We start from the raw sequence: 16,865 nt of genomic DNA on the forward strand, positions 1-16,865 counted from the left end.
AAATCATAAATTATTCATAACAAATTTTGATTTTCAATTACTGATTTCAGTATATATCTATATTGCAATATTAACATGGACTTCCAAAAATTTAAAATATCAAATTTTGATTTTCAATTACTGATTTCACTATAACTTATATATCTATATTGCTAGATTAACAATGAATTTACAAAAAATTTGAATATCAAATTCAGATTTTCAATTACTGATTTCACTAGAACTTATATATTTATACTGCAAGATTAACATGGATTTATAGAAATTTTAGATGTTTAATCCTTCCCCAGTAAGTATAAAATAAACACTATGCCAGGTAACTATAGAAACGGAATTATGACAAATAAAAAACTGTGATTTCTCTGATCGATTTAAACAAAGTTAAATCTACTATGACAAATAACTGAATATCATTTTACCTTTGGATGAATCTGAATCTGAAACATTGTAAACGCAATAACAGGTATCATCCATATATGATTACAATTACATATAGGTTTCATCAGAATTCGTAATTTGGTTTGGCTGACAAAATGCTTAAGATTATTATATTTTATTTTCCTATAAAATGGAACAGCTATGATTACAAGTTACATATATGTTTCATCAGAATTCGTAATTTTGTTTGGCTGAAAAATTTATAAGGCAATCCAATATCATATTTTATTTTCCTATAAACTGCAACATCTATGACTTGTACTGCACATACTATTTTTGACAATTTTAAAACAATGCATAAAATACAAACGAAAAGCTTGATTTAACTCGTTATTTTTTGGTTGTATTTTAAGAATCTTATAAGAATTGAATGCTTCTTTTTATATTTTATAGTATTGTAATAGCACTGGTCATGAATACATCTAGAGTATGAAGTGATAAAATGTACTTCTGTCAATGCTTTAACATCCCAATAATGTTATAAAAAGAAGCATTCAATTCTTAAAAAATTTTGTAATTCTCAATTCAAATCCATTGAAGGAATGACTTAATAAAGGGAGATCACCATGTCATGTCATGATTGATAAATGTCAACATCAACAAATACTTGACAAAATATGTAAAGATCTATTTATTTATCAAAATTCAACAGAAAATCTTGGCAAAGTAAATTCTGGTTGAATGCCATTAGTTATTGACCTTTACAAGGTGAATAACAAGGCCTATATTGTAAGCTAACATCTCATATATCTGAATCTTTTCAATGTCAAACAATTTTCAATAAGCATTATTATTACAATGTAGATTATTTGATGTCAATAAATCTGTGTCTCAAATGATGATGTTGCAAAATTTTGTAATTTGTTACTAAATTAGGTTAAACCATGTATTCCTAAGAGCCACTGATCATTCATATGAAAATAAAATTGTTCAAATAATCTAAATATCTTGCTCTGCATTTGTCATGCAATTGCTAAGTAAGTAAACAAACAGACTGCACCAAATCGGCAATATAATTAAGCTTTTCGAACCATCTTTACCTTCTTCTGTTTAAGCAAACAGATTCCATTTAAAATGTTTTCAATAAAACTGTGACATTGTGTTTTAATGAATAGTATCTAAATTATTGAAATATTAATTAAACTGTTAATAAATTGCAACATTTTATTGTCAATTCTTACTTGAATGATTTTAGTTTCCAATAAATGTAAATCAAACATATCTGAAGTCTCTCAAGCATGAAATATAGGTCATTATATTATGTATGACTCAAATGTACAAAGAATAACCTGTATTGTCGATATCAATAATACATAGGTTTTTGATAACCAAACCTTTACCAAATCTGTATGCATGAAATCTTCAGGTTTTATATCCAAAATGTTGCTGAAGATTTTTTTCCAACAAGTCATGATACAGAGAATTTTCACTGATGGATCAACATAGATTTCTGAGATGTTTACTTAAACACATAACCAAACAAGATCATTTCAATGAAAAACATAAGATTATGAGAAAAGGAACTACTTGCAAAAAATTTAACCAATTTAGAATGTACTCATGGACATACAGACAAAAAAATATATATGTGATAATCCATGAAAAAAGCCATGCATTGATTATTTGGTCACTCCTCTGAGGCCTCTTTAATAGAGATAAAAGTAACACCATTTCACTACTTTGACTCCAATGAACTGAACATTAATTTTTCCACCCCAAGGAAATATTGAACAAAAAAACCTCATTTCTGAATGTAGAAAGGATAATGGATTATTGTAGCCAATAGAAAAAATGTGAATGGTTACAAATATATTAACTATAGAAATGACCAATTTATAAAATGATACATCTATAATATATAAACTTTTTTTTATAATAAATGGACATTCTTATAATTTCATCATCAGTACATTTGGCAATATAAAAAAGAAGATGTGGCATTGCCAATGAGACAACTTTCCACAAGAGACTAAATGACACAGGAATTAACATCTGTAGGTCACCAGCAAGGCTGTTTTTTTGTACAAACACATTATTTTATCAAAACTGAAGTTTCTATTTACAAATTTCTTAAATCTACATCCCTCTGCAATTGATAAACAACTATCTGAAATGGGGTGTAGAAAAATAAACAACATCACAATAACAGATCTTCTATTATGATAACCTACCTGCACTAACTGTTATGGCATCAGTGAACTGTTCTCTCCATGACGATGTACCAACAACCAATGAAACATTGGCTTTCTTAAGAAGCTTGTCAACTACATTCTACAAAAGAATAATGATAAAAACATATTACTTTAAACTCCTAATATACAAAACATTTGTATAATATTTATCAAGTGCTTTCACTACAATAAATGTATAAAGAACTCATTATTCTAACTTGTGGTACATTCATTACCCATTAGATTTTGAGTAATTTTAATGTGTATATGAAGGCCGTACCTTGACCTTTAATGGTTTACTTTTATAAATTACTTGGATGAAGAGTTGTCTCATTGGCACTCATACCACATCTTCCTATATCTATAAATATTTGCACATTTCAAAGATTGAAAATAAAATTGAAAATGGAAACAGGAAAATTGTCAAAGAGACAGCAACACCACCAAAAGGAGCTAACTTTCAACACAGCAATTGTCATCTGTGATCCTGAATATTACAGAAAATGGGAAAAGAAAAATGTGACACCAACATTTCATATTGTTATATAGCTGACAGAAGGAAGAAAACAGATGGTGACAGTCAAATTTCAGTGTTGTATAGCAGACATCTGATGTTCAGTGGTTGTCATCTGTTTATGTGGTTCATAAGTGTTTCTCGTTTCTCGTTTTTATATAGATTAGAATGTTGGTTTTCCTGTTTGAATGGTTTCGCACTAGTAATTTTTGTGGCCCTTTGTAGCTTGCTGTTCAGTGTGAGCCAAGGCTCCTTGTTGAAGGCCGTACCTTGACCTATAATGGTTTACTTTTATAAATTGTTACTTAGATGGAGAGTTGTCTGATTGGCACTCATACTACATCTTCCTATATCTTTAAGTCTGAGAATAAAATAAACAGAAGGTAACAGTCAAGTTTCAGTATTTGAAACACCATTGCTCACTCCACAATTATGTGTCAAAGTGAACTAAATCTTCTTTAGTCATATATATCTAATATTGCATTCAGCCATAAGTAGTAAATGTATTTAATAAAGTTTTATTATAAATATTCATATCTATAACTTTCTATTACAATAACAAGGATTACATAAAGCCCTTACTTTATGTAGAAGTTTCATTGTATTACAACTTATTTTATTACATGTATAACATGATACCAAAGTCATAAAAAATAACCTTAAGATATAATACAACAAATTTAAGTATGATTTGTTCACTAAAAGATAGCTTACAGACTATGCGAATGAATTTTATTTTTACAGGACATTCGGTCTGGTAAGCATCCTAGCTTTACCAGACCGAATGAAATTTTACCAGACCAATTTTTTTTTACATCTAATTGTATATTAACCGACAAAAAACAACAAACATATGTATGACTTTGTTGTGCCCTACTCCTCCCCGAAATGCAAAAATTAAAACAAAATGATGTAACAAGAGGGGATATTGTTATGAAAGTTGTGCACAATTGCTTGAATGCATTTCAGTGAAGAGTAATGTCCCATTTTATTGGATTTTGACAATGTTTGTGAACTAAATATAATTTAGAGTTTCTGTATAAAATATTATTTCCTGTTTCTTCTTTCTTTTTCATATATCTTTTGGTTTTCAATTCTTGTGGTTATATTTCATAGCTAAATTTTGTGATCTGCTTGGATTTTTATTCATTTATTGTATTTAAATCGGCAAACCCGGAATTATCCTTATCCGTTCCCAGAATCTAATCCGGTTTTATTTACATTTCCGGTTGTGCCAATGATGGCATCCATTGTTGTTTTTGACAGTCAGATATGTTTTTACCCGGATTTACACATTACTGGTTGTCGATGTTCGGCATAAAGCTAGCGGTTGAACAAAACAAACATCGCTGTGGTGAATAATAAAGATGAAAATGAATTTGAGATCGTTTGGCAATTTTGCTAGAATGTTCCATAAAAAAAAATACCGGACATTCGGACCGGAATTCAACAAAATTTTACCAGACCGATCCATTATTCACCGGATTTGTCCGACGGTCCGACGTATTTCGCATAGTCTGAGCTTACAGTGCATTAATTTGCAAAATTTATGCACTTTTTTCTGCAAATTGATGTACACTACATACATGTAGACATAAATTTGACGACAGAAATAGAATCCTGCAGGAATTGAACAATGGCAATAGAATCCTGCAGGGATTGAACAACGGAAATAGAATCCTGCAGGAACTCAACAATGAAAATCTTAGAAATTTATCATAAACTTCAATATAATTAATTAGATTCAAATCTTACAAAAAGGCAATAAAATAAGAAATTTATGTAACAAAGCAGATGTGACCATTTTATTAAAATATCATTGAGAAAATATGTTGATAGCCATGATAGCAGGTACAATCATTTCTCATATATAGTTTGTGTCAACTAAGAATGGTGAAAATGATTTCTTTTTATCGTTACTCACTGTACAATTGATTAATACAGCCTGAATTAAGTTATATAATCAATGGAATTGATTTTATTCAGAAATTATGATTAGCGACAAGCTGTCACTGTGGACAGAGTACAAATATCATATCAATATTTGATAAAGTAACTTCAAATATTTAAATACCAATTTATAATACACGGGTATGCGAACTAGTATTCTTCACGTACTTATTAAAAGCTAACACCCAATTTTATGACGTAAAAGTAAAAGTACATACTAATATATAAAAAGATGCATTTGTAAAAAAATCAATTTGTTTTTTTTACAAGATCAAAGAGTTCAAATTGAACTATTAATTCTGAAGAGCTTTCTATTAATACCCGGAGTTTGCAAAGGTTAATCTAACATAAAATAATGTAATGGTACATGAACATTTCAAAAAGCAATTAATTGAATCCATAGAACTTCCCTTTCAGGAACATGATTTAGAAAAAACTCTTCATATATCTATACAATTAGACTCCAAGACTTCAAAATGACTCACTAAAGTGACTTTTTCCTCATGAAAAGGCACAGGAAAATTACAAGGAAACGAATTCAGGTGAGAATGAATAATCTCTAAACCAGCAGATTACCAATGACTAACAATTTTTTCTTCCGATAAACCATTATCAATTTATGCTTTTAAACTTACAGAAAAATGAATTCATAGGTGAAAAGGATTTAACAAATGCGACAGACTGAAATGAGCAGATTCTATGTACGGCTAGTCAACTTACAATTATAGACATATAGACAATGCAAGGCTGCATCTATTCAATATTGAAACTAAAGAAGATGATAAAGAAATCAGACACATTAGGTTTTGCAGCAAGTTTAAGAGAATTTATTATCTCCACTTTCGTGTATTTAATCTAAAATACCGTTTTTTTCTCATTTTGTATTCATTAAGATGAAGGTAGGTTAATTACAGTGATGGCTTATTATTCAAGAAGAAAAATGTTTTCAAAAAGAAGCGTATACCCCAACCCCCTGAATTGGAAATTTATCAAGAGGCTAAAAAATCCAGTCAGTACTTTCAACCCATACACACAAAAAATCATAGAACAAGATGATATCTAGTTTAATATAGAAATCATAGAGGTTTACGGTTTTGTTTTCCAAAAAAACATAAAACATATGGTAAAGAAATTTCAAAAGGTTCAAAATATCAGGGTTTTTTTACTTGTGTTCAAGCAGCCATATTAAACTGCTACAATTATCATTAATCTAATTATCTACACTATATATCTGACTAGTGAAAATTGGTGCAAAAAAATTGAAAGTAAGGTTCAAAAGATCAGGTTTTCATGACTCGTGTTCAAGCCTCCATATTAAACTGCTACAATTATCATTAATTATCTGCACTATATATCTGACTAGTGAAAATCATTTATAATTGTGATCAATTTTCGTTATATAGGTCATTACAAATATTTCATTTATCATAATGCCATCATTTTCCTATTGATTTCTATCCACTATATCAAATGTTAATTGCTTTCATTTTATCAATATAACATGTTTCTCAAAGAAACCGAACAAAAACTCGGTTTTGATCATCTAACGTAATTGTTCAATGTTTGAAAGCTTCTATTTAACAGGTTTAATTCTCACACAAGCAATCAAGATGGATCCACGGCGTTAAAACTTGTTGTTATTCTATCCCAAGTCAAATTTCCAAAAAAGTTTTTGTGTATAGTAATCTTTAACATCACAAGATTTCTTTTGTTATTCTTTCTCATTACATTTACCCAAAATGCGAGAATATTGCTAGTACGAAAGGCCTATCTTTTAACTGAATCAGTACATAATTCATTAAGTCTGAGAGACTTTTTCTATTAAACGATAGTGAACTAAAGACCCTTATCTGTATTCAGAAACACGATACAAGAGAACAGTGCTGTCGATAAAGATTGTTTACAAAAGTGGACATGAGCTGTCTTTTTCGGTTGGATTCCGTATCAATCAGCTAATGTCATTATCGGAGATTTCTTTCAAAGTTTGGTTCCATTAGCCGATTTCTTGCTCGCGTTGTGAGGGATTTCCATATCAATGAAACTTTGTCTAACATAAATATTTAGTTTTCTAGATGGAAGAACATAAAAAACACACATTCTTTAATAAAAATTATTCCTTTAACTAGTAACTGTGAAGCCAACTGATAATTTAATATTATCCATGGATTCCTGCATTTCATGTTCAGTCAATGAAACTCACGAACATTAAACAAACAAAATAAATTGCTGGATGTGGGTTTTTTACTGCAAATAGGCTACATTTCTTCAAGCAATCTCACATTTCAAACAGTAGTAGATATTAACGTAGCTAACATATTTCTGTATATATAAACACAATGAACTGTGATTCTGCTAAACATAATACCAACTAGCAATTTGAAGCATCAGAAAAGATGATGTAGGTTTCTGACGGACCTGAAATGCAACTAAACACTGGCAAGTTGCAGACTGAATATGTTTAAGTCTTAATTGTGTTCAGTAGGTGCAGACTTGAAATGAAAAATTGGTAAATGAACTGACCGGTGCCTAGATTATGGTTGCATAAAAAAATTATCATATTAACATTTTATAAGTTGAAAATGCACATGAGGTTTTGTTTGTATGTGTGGTGGGCGGTGGTGGAGTGTTGTTGGTTAAAAATTGATATGCATATCAAACCTTAAATTCATAGCTTTCTATAATATGTATATTAATCTTTGTCGTATCTCCAAGTCGAGGCTTTCCCATCTCCATTAGTTCTTCGTTTTCTTCATTTGGCAGAGGTTCTGTATTTCCTATTGAATAGATAATATTGATATAATTTCTTATTACATTTTCTCTAATAATTCTGACTTTTTCTTGCATCAGACAATTACATAACCAGACAGACCAAAATCCCATTATTGAGTCACATCTAAAAACTGAATGTTTGTATTACAGTAGCAATCTTTTTAATTAAAGCAAGATATATATTGAATCATTAAAAAATATATAAAGAGAATGTATCTGATTTTTTCTTCAAATAAGGGCAAAAAGAACAAAAAGGTCAAATAATTTAACTTTTTTTTATGAATGAAATCCACTTGTACACTAGGATATTTAATAAATCCCAACTATTCAGAAATTTCAAAATTGATAAATTTACCAAGTAATTGATAGAGATTGCTTCACTAACAATTTGACAATTTTTGAAATGTCACTAGCTGTACTGTTGGTCTTGTATTTCACAAATACTTCAAGAATTTTAGTTAATATTGAAGTGTCGAAACCAATTGCTTTGCTGAAATTCCAAGCAACAATTATCACCAATATTTAATAAATTACATCCAACTTTGACAACAAAGACAAAACCATTTATTTCATGCTCAATAAGAAGAGATTACATCAGAAATAATATATTTATCTCGTTAGCACACATTAACAAAGTTACATCCAGAACAGTGATTGATTTCCGCTGCCCAGATCAAAAATAGGATTTCCACAAATTATACATACATCATAACACCAACCAAAAAGGGTCAACAACATGTGATCTCATGCAAAAGATTCCCATGCTTCCAATGGATGAACATGAAAATGGACGATGATTACAACATGACGGGGAAAATATACAAAAGGTCTGGTAGACTTGAAATAACAGTGTGAAAGGTTTTACATAGGGAGTAACGGACATTTATACATTATACTATACAACAATACAAGAAAAAAATACATATGATGGATTTGAGAAACATTCAGACAAGTTGGACATACATAAATTGGTATAATGTTGGAAAATAAGCAAAAAATCTGGAAAATTTTAAAAGGAGGAAAGACGATACAGATGATATTCAAAAATTACACAGTAAAATATTGTAAATAAAAGACAATAAAGAATCAATCATAAAACAAACACCCCAAAAATGTAACATTAGACCTCACACAGTCGTAACCCCATCCCCACACTCGTCAGATATATGGTGAAGTCTTGTTCTGAACTTCAGTTATACGAAATCCCCAAAATCAGTTGGAATGAAAAACAAAGTCCACAATCCATGGAATATCAAAAATTCTATAAATGTAAGATTAAAATCCACTAATGTTTCAGAACTGTTGTAGTTACAACTAAATTAAAGACACGTACATGAATGAAGGAACGAACAAACAGACTATACCAATTTAAGAAGTGGGGTATAACAACGCAGTATGGATTGAAAGAAAACAATATGCCTTATAGATGAATTCATACACAGGTTTTGACTTGCATACAAGTTTGATTTTTTAAAAAGCTGCAAAAAGTTTTGCAGCATCAGTCAGTAAGGGACTTGGATATGTTTATTATGAATGTGATGTTTCATGCTTAAAAACAGGGAATGAGCCAGTCATTTGCAAAACAGCAACTTTGCACCCAAATTTTATTGTATTCCTGATGCGAGTTTTAAAAAGGCTCCTTGAATAAGAAATCTAGTGAAAAACAAGTTTTGACATTATAAATCAAACAGGAACCTATTAATTTCACAGTTATAAAATGTAAATAGTTCAGGAAGATTCTATCGAAATCACAGGATGACCTTATATTATAATAAACAACACTGAAATTTCAATGTCCATTTAAATTCCAAGGTTAAATATAAACTAACGCCCACTATTTTTGTCTAGATCTGATTGAATATAATAACTCAGCTTTAAATATCTTTTTATACCTACATTTATGACACCGATGAGTGTTTATTTTGGTATGGGTAAAAAAATTTGGAGGTCAAATATTTATTCTTCTCACAATGCATTGATCACGGCAAAGTTTTAATTTAAATGAAAAGCTTAACAAACATAGAAGATCATCCTGTGCATAGTATTACAAAATTGTTTTGTTTTTTTTAGATATCGAACCAGGATACAACCATTTTAAAGAAAATATTTCATTATGAATATATTATTGTTTTCTTTGTACAGAAGTGATTTAAATGTTTTTCCATGAAACTAAACTAAAAAAAACCGCTGCTTTGTAAATTTGTACATTTGATATCCATTCTTTATTTGATTTAACTTAAAACTCAATCAACTCTACTACCGATAAATATTAAAGGTTTCATACGAATTTCGTAGAAAGACGATAAAATGATTGATTCATATAAAACCCTTGGAGGTCATATCAATTTATTCGGTAATTAGAATAAGCATAATAAGCTAACAAGTTTGGTAAGTAAATATTCATATAATACCAACAGGTACGTATGAAACCAATTACCTTTTCTTTTCCTTTTTCCTGTGGAATTTACATACAAGTGCGTTATATATAACCCGTAATACATCATAAATTAAAAGAACCCTTAGGAGCAAGATCAAATTAGCCATCACATCCCTTACTTTCCAAGAGTGGATCCTTAAGGTGGTACCTAACACCTGAACGAAAATTAATTTGGCTCGTTTAATTTTCTTAAAATTTTGACAAAGTATTTACTTTGACCCTTTGACAAAAATATAAAAAAATCCAAAAAATTGAACCAACCATTTAATCAGAAAAATTACACTGGTTATATAGCAGTTTGACAAACACTCATTTTGACCATTGAGAAGCTTAATATTCCCTTAAGAACACAACGTCATTAAAACGTTCTCCTGATTTTACAGAGTTATCTCCCTGTAGTGTTAGGTACAACCTTAAGTCTCCATTTAAAAATTGGTATCCCAACTGTAAAATGTCTAGATGAAAATTACTAATGTTTACTGTAAAGAATTTAAGTAAGATAATAAGTTGAAAACTATATACGGTAGATCTCATTAAACATGCCCTTTCTCTGAATACATTGTACCTCTAAGCTTATATTAATATATAGGCTAGGGTCTAAAAATAAAAAACAACAAACTTGTTTTGATTTATATAACATTCATATCCCTTGAATTATACCTCATTGAAATTTGAATGAATAGGTAATACAAATGATAAACATTTAACAACAACACAACATATTAGTTTTGAAAAAATAATAAAAAAATTGTAAATTTATCCCCCCAATACATTGTATCTCAGTCAATAACGAGGGTATAAAAATGATAAACAACAAATTAGTTCTGGAGAAAATAAGTGGTCTGATTTATATTACATAATATACCCCCAGTGTACATAATACCACATAGACTAAGGTATAAAAATGATAAACAACAAATTAGTTGAGGAAAAAATACATGTAAGTGGTCTGATTTTATATTACATTATACCCCCAGAATACATCATACCACATAGACTAAGGTATAAAAATGATAAACAACAAATTAGTTCGGGAAAAATAATTTAACCATCATGCAAAATCTTCACTTCAGACCAATGTTCCTAAAGCTAAACTGAACTTTTTATGTAACTTTTAATATCAACGATAAACACCATGTCACTACATCTATAAGCAAATGTAAAAATAGTCAATTTACTTTCAATATACTTATCTTCTTCACCCTCCTCTGTCTCCGAGTCTAGAAAAATTACCATGCAAGTTTTAAAAGTTTTTCACTACACTACATTTATAATCACACTTATTTAGATCATGAAAGGCTGAATAACAATTTTGGGGGGAATTTGCATTTATAAAAGTAATTTGTTCTGTTAGATTTGTGTTTTCAGAGAATATAGAATTATTAGTGTTAGCAACCAGGTTGGGGTTTTTTTGTCCATAATTTGTTCAATTATATATATTAATTATTAATCGGATCTAAACCTAATTAAAAATTCAAGATTTTAATACTTGCTAAAGAAAGATATGCTGTCTCATAAGCAACTATTATGTTAGAACCAAATAAGTTGTTTTTTTTTAAAAACTCAAAATAAAAGAAACACACAGACGTCCATATTTTCATTTTGACTTGTAAAAACCTAACTGCAGGCCACTCAAATGTTGTATTATATTGCAATGTCTCTGTTTTGCCTTCCTACATCCCACATCATATCATACATTTTGCTCACTAATTTTTTATTTTTTTTGAAATTCAGAAGTTAAAAATACCAAATGGCTTCAAATTTACATTCCATGAAATTTTCATAAACCAACATCAAGGAGATTAAATTTGTTAAAAACTGTTGCAACACAGCTTATGTTCAAGAAGTCAAGATCTTTTTTCTAATCAGCTTTAATTAAAACACTGCTTCAATAACATGTTAGTTACATAAGAAATGCTGTTTTACATCTGTTAATCTTTAACCGATTTATCATAACCAGACACCAGATGTTCTAAATACATGTACACCAGTATTAATTGAAAGTATTTGTAATTATAATAACTCATTATATCTCATCTGGTGATTCATTAATGTGTATTAACTGATCTGTAAAATATATCTTATGTTGTTTTTTTTCATTTCTTTCCGTAACAGCAGTTTTAACTAAATAGGTTCACTCAAAATGAATCATATGCTTTTTTTCATTCTTTTCTGTTGCAGCAGTTTTAATTGATTGGGTTCATTTAGAACGTTACTTTGTTTCTTATGTTTTGTCTTTTTTTCAATTACAGCAGTTTTAACTACCTGGGTTCAATCAAAATAAATCATATGTGGGGTTTTTTTTTTTCATTCTTTTCCGTTGCAGCAGTTTTAACTAACTGGGTTCATTTGAAATAAATCATATGGTGATATGCTTTTTTTCATTCTTTTCTATACAGCAGCTTTTATTTAACTGGTTTCATCTAGTTTGTATCTTTCTTGATTTTTTTTCCATTCTTTTCTGTTACAGCAGTTTTAATTAACTGGGTTCATTTAGTATGAATCTTGTTTGTTTTTTTTGTTTTTTTTCATTCTTTTAAGTTACAGCAGTTTTAACTAACTAGGTTCACTCAAAATGTTGCATAAGGTTTTTTTCATTCTTTTCTGTTGCAGCAGTTTTAACTAGCTAGGTTCATTTAGTATGTATCTTATAAATGGGGTTTTTTTCCCCATTCTTTTCCATTACAGCAGATTTAACTAACTCAGGGTTCATTTCTTATGTATCAATATGCTGTTTTTTCAATCGTTTCCTTTACAATGTTTACAGCAATTTGAACTAACTAGGTTCATTTAAAATGTATCAGATGTGTGCTGTTTTTTCAATCTTTTCGTTTACAGCAGTTTAACTAACCATGTTCAATCTTTTCCTTTACAGCATTGCTGCAATTTTAACTAAGTCAGGGTTCATTCAAAGTGGGTCATCGTTGATAAATTTTGCAGAGAAATGTTATCCTAATGAATACCAATTATTACAGTGTAGTTTAATTGACAAATTTAAAAAGACAAATTAATTCGACATTTTAAAATCAAGCAGAAGCAATTTTAAACCTTAAGCTCATGATCTAAAAGTAATCCAGGGTTTGAAAAGTTATTCAACCTTAAAATTCAAATTATGACTTTAATGTTTTGCAATTCCTGATACCAGAAATTAGTTTGAACATTTTGCAATTCCTGATACCAGAAATTAGTTTTAACATTTGGCAAATTATTCCTGAAACCAGATTTCACAGTTCCAATCAACTTAACATTTCATTTATAGAACAACATCTGCATATTTGTTTTTCATTTCACAAAAACACATTTCCGTTAATCTGACATAAAGTGTTAGGAGTGGAAAAGGTTGTATTAATTTCCAATTCCATAGAAGCTGGATTGCAGACATCAGCAACATATAATTGCATCCTCTGGGAGATATATAAATTCAACACTAAAACAAGGAATTCTGAGTATAAATCTTATGAATTTTAAAAAACATATAAATATATAAGTACCTGATCCTTTTCTCAAAAGACATGGTTCATCAAGCACTAAATAGAACTCTTCATTCTTTTCATATTCTTCATCGTCAAATATTTTGATGATGATAACTTTCCTAAAAAAAATAAAAACAGAGAGCTTCATGAAACAATGCATCCAGCAAAGATGTAAAAAAAAATGTTAAATAAATGGTTATTGATGTGTCATACCGGGTTTTTAGTTGCGTCTTACTATGTTGTGTTTTAAATACTGTTGTATGTCTTACAACAATGTTTTTGTCATTAAGAATAAGAACACGTTTGGAGATATTGGTAAATAGTAAGATAAATATTTGTTGAAGAAATTGAAGGATGCGTTACTTCAGCCATTTTATTTTTTATATATATATATTGATAAGATACGTGACATTCTTTGCCTCTAGGACTAGGAAGCTGAAGTAATTTGTCATGAAGAAGCTAATCAGTCTACTGATCACAATGCAATGAAATGTTGACAATCAGATCATATTGAGACCACTTCTTTATAAGTCCAAAGGCTAAAATCAGATTAATTCACAGAAATCAAACATAATCTTGCATGATAATTGTTCTAACTTGAAGTCTTCACCATAAGAATACATTCTAATTGTCTTATGACTATGTGAGATTAATTTTTTTGACAATATTCAGACAAGTGTTAAATTGTTTTGCAAGTGGTCAGGTCTTGAGGTCATACAAATTTTTAGCATGATTATCAGATTCACTCTCAGACTTAAAAATTGACCAATCAAAAAACAGAATTTGGTGTTTCAAGCACAAATTTCGTACTACAAGTACCAAGTTTCATGACATGGAGCTCAGATCCAATTTTAAGAAGTTTTTTTCTTTTTTTTTTTTATTAAAACCAAAATTACTCAGGTGGGAACTAAGGTTAATCTGTTGTAGAGTCATCAGCAGCAAGCTGTTTCATCTGAATCTTATAATTAATTTCAATACTAATCTAATGTCTAAAAATTATAATTGAATAAACCAGTTGCCAGGAAATTTGTTCACACTTCTATGCACATGTAACTTAGATTTAATATTAATGTCTTTGTTGACATACATGCAAACAAATTGTTACCTCCTTAGTTTTAATAAAAATTACTTCCCCTTTGTTTCTTGTTTCATTTTTTAAATTGCAAAGAATTTAATGAAACACTTGTCTCCTCAAACGTGTAAAACAAATGAGTTTCTTGATTTGAAAAGGAATTAGTCTGAGAATTAAATTTGAGTGAGAAACTTCTCTTTTGCTGCTAAAAATTAAAAGCCAGACAGTCTTTATGTACATCATGATGAATTACAAAAGTCAATTTGTATCTCATCTCTGTAACAAATGTAGACTCATTGTGTTTAATTATCAGTCTTGAAAAAAAAATATCTCTTCATGAAACTCAGGCAATTTTTTTAACTTGACTGTGAGACAGCTTTGTTAAATCAGCAAGTTATTTAAAATTGCTTTTAGTGATTTGTATTCTTCTCTATCTTGTCATTGTACATTTTTTCTTCAATAAAATGATACAAGTTATATCAACTGTCTGTGTCTGCAACACTAATGAAAAGACAGTGTCTGCCAATTCAGGGATTACAATACAAAACATGTACTAACCAATCTGATTTTAATCAGATCTTTTTTTCTTCACTGTTATTTAGCATGTCCCACCATAGACTTATAACTCATCAGTTTCTTATCTCAAAACTTTTCAGACATAATACAACAGAAAATCTATTTAACTCGGGACATTTCTATAAAGCCGAATTTTGAGATAGATCCAAACTCTTGTCCAAAATGTTACCAGTATCGAATTAATAGCCACACCGTCAATCTGTATATCAACTACATGCATAATAATTGACAAATTAAGATAAAACATCATTACTGTCAGAACAAAAACATATGCCTGCAGAAACTAAAACGCTGTCGGAATCTATGTTTTAACTGCCAGGATGAAGGTCATATGATAAAAGACTACTTATCCTTGGCAATGAATACATTGTGTGCACATTCCGCTGCCGAATCTATGCCTTGATGTATTTAAGGGTAATGTTTGAGTTGTCTTCAGACTTGGAAAGAAACCCAAGCAGACAACAGCCTGATGATCATTAACAAGGGTGTATAGAGGGAGGCTTTTTGATCCAAAAATTATACAGGACAGTTTAAGTTACAGTATTAATTAGTCTTCAATTTTCAATATCAAATTTTGTGTCAAAAATTTATTCAGGGTCAATGTATACAATTGTTCATAAATCCTCAATCTGATTACAAAACAGATCATATGTCCAAATTATTTTTCTGAAGATTTTTTTAGAGTCAATGTATATGATTGTTAAAACTTTTTATAAGTCCTAAATCTGATTAAAAAAAAAAAACAGATCAAATCGACAAATGTCCAAATTATTTATCCAAAGTTTTGACAAATGATCTGTATTTTATTTGGATTGCAAAATGAAAGAGATATACACATGTACATCTTTACAAATGAAATAAATATTTATGTTAAAAATCATTCATGTAGTTACTTGTTTAAATATTTTTTTGATAAATATCGATTTGAGTTGAAGCAATACGACATTTTGTGAGTGAGAACTTGCTTATGTCAACTGACTGACTATTTCTTAAATACAAAGTCATAATATATATATTTTTGTCACTTTGACACATTCCCCATTTCCATTCTCATTTTTTTTATATATATAAGTACATTTGTACTTACAAATGGTAGAAATCTTCTTTTTTAATAGTGAAATTATGCATTTCTAGTATATTATCAATAACTCATTTCCAAAAAAATGTGACATAATAGTGTCTGGTTTCCATATCACAAACTACACTTTACAATAGTTTACGTAAATGACACTGTTTCTGTCTGACCTTTTGGTTTGATATATTTCATGACCAAAGAAAAGATGAAAATGATAATTCATTATTACTTCTTTGGCAATCTGACTACATCGGCTTTCTCATCTATCCTCAGTCACTGACCTGACCTCAGATAGATATTTCAAATGGAGTCATCATTAAGGAAAACAGTCTTTGCAGTAAATGTATACAATGATCGGAAGGAATAATCACATCGTCAGCTGTGAAATCA

At 29.4% G+C, this 16,865-nt stretch overlaps 1 protein-coding gene across 12 annotated transcripts in view; it reads right to left on the reverse strand.

The window, feature by feature from the left end:
• Window positions 1-16,865, reverse strand: part of LOC139516189 (sodium/calcium exchanger 3-like) — a 46,055-nt gene that overhangs the window by 8,011 nt on the left and 21,179 nt on the right. For 4 of the 12 annotated variants that reach the window (XM_071306099.1, XM_071306100.1, XM_071306102.1 and 1 more), the window contains exons 3-7: window positions 13,771-13,871; window positions 11,458-11,499; window positions 10,280-10,297; window positions 7,732-7,847; window positions 2,610-2,709 (exon numbers count right to left, since the gene is read on the reverse strand). In XM_071306099.1, the coding sequence (XP_071162200.1) occupies window positions 2,610-2,709; window positions 7,732-7,847; window positions 10,280-10,297; window positions 11,458-11,499; window positions 13,771-13,871 (377 nt within the window). The remainder of the gene's footprint in view (window positions 1-2,609; window positions 2,710-7,731; window positions 7,848-10,279; window positions 10,298-11,457; window positions 11,500-13,770; window positions 13,872-16,865) is intronic. The other 8 variants (XM_071306110.1, XM_071306107.1, XM_071306111.1 and 5 more) reach the window with 3 other exon arrangements.

The sequence above is a fragment of the Mytilus edulis genome, chromosome 3, assembly GCF_963676685.1.
Source record: "Mytilus edulis chromosome 3, xbMytEdul2.2, whole genome shotgun sequence".
Classification (NCBI taxonomy): Eukaryota; Metazoa; Mollusca; class Bivalvia; order Mytilida; family Mytilidae; genus Mytilus; species Mytilus edulis.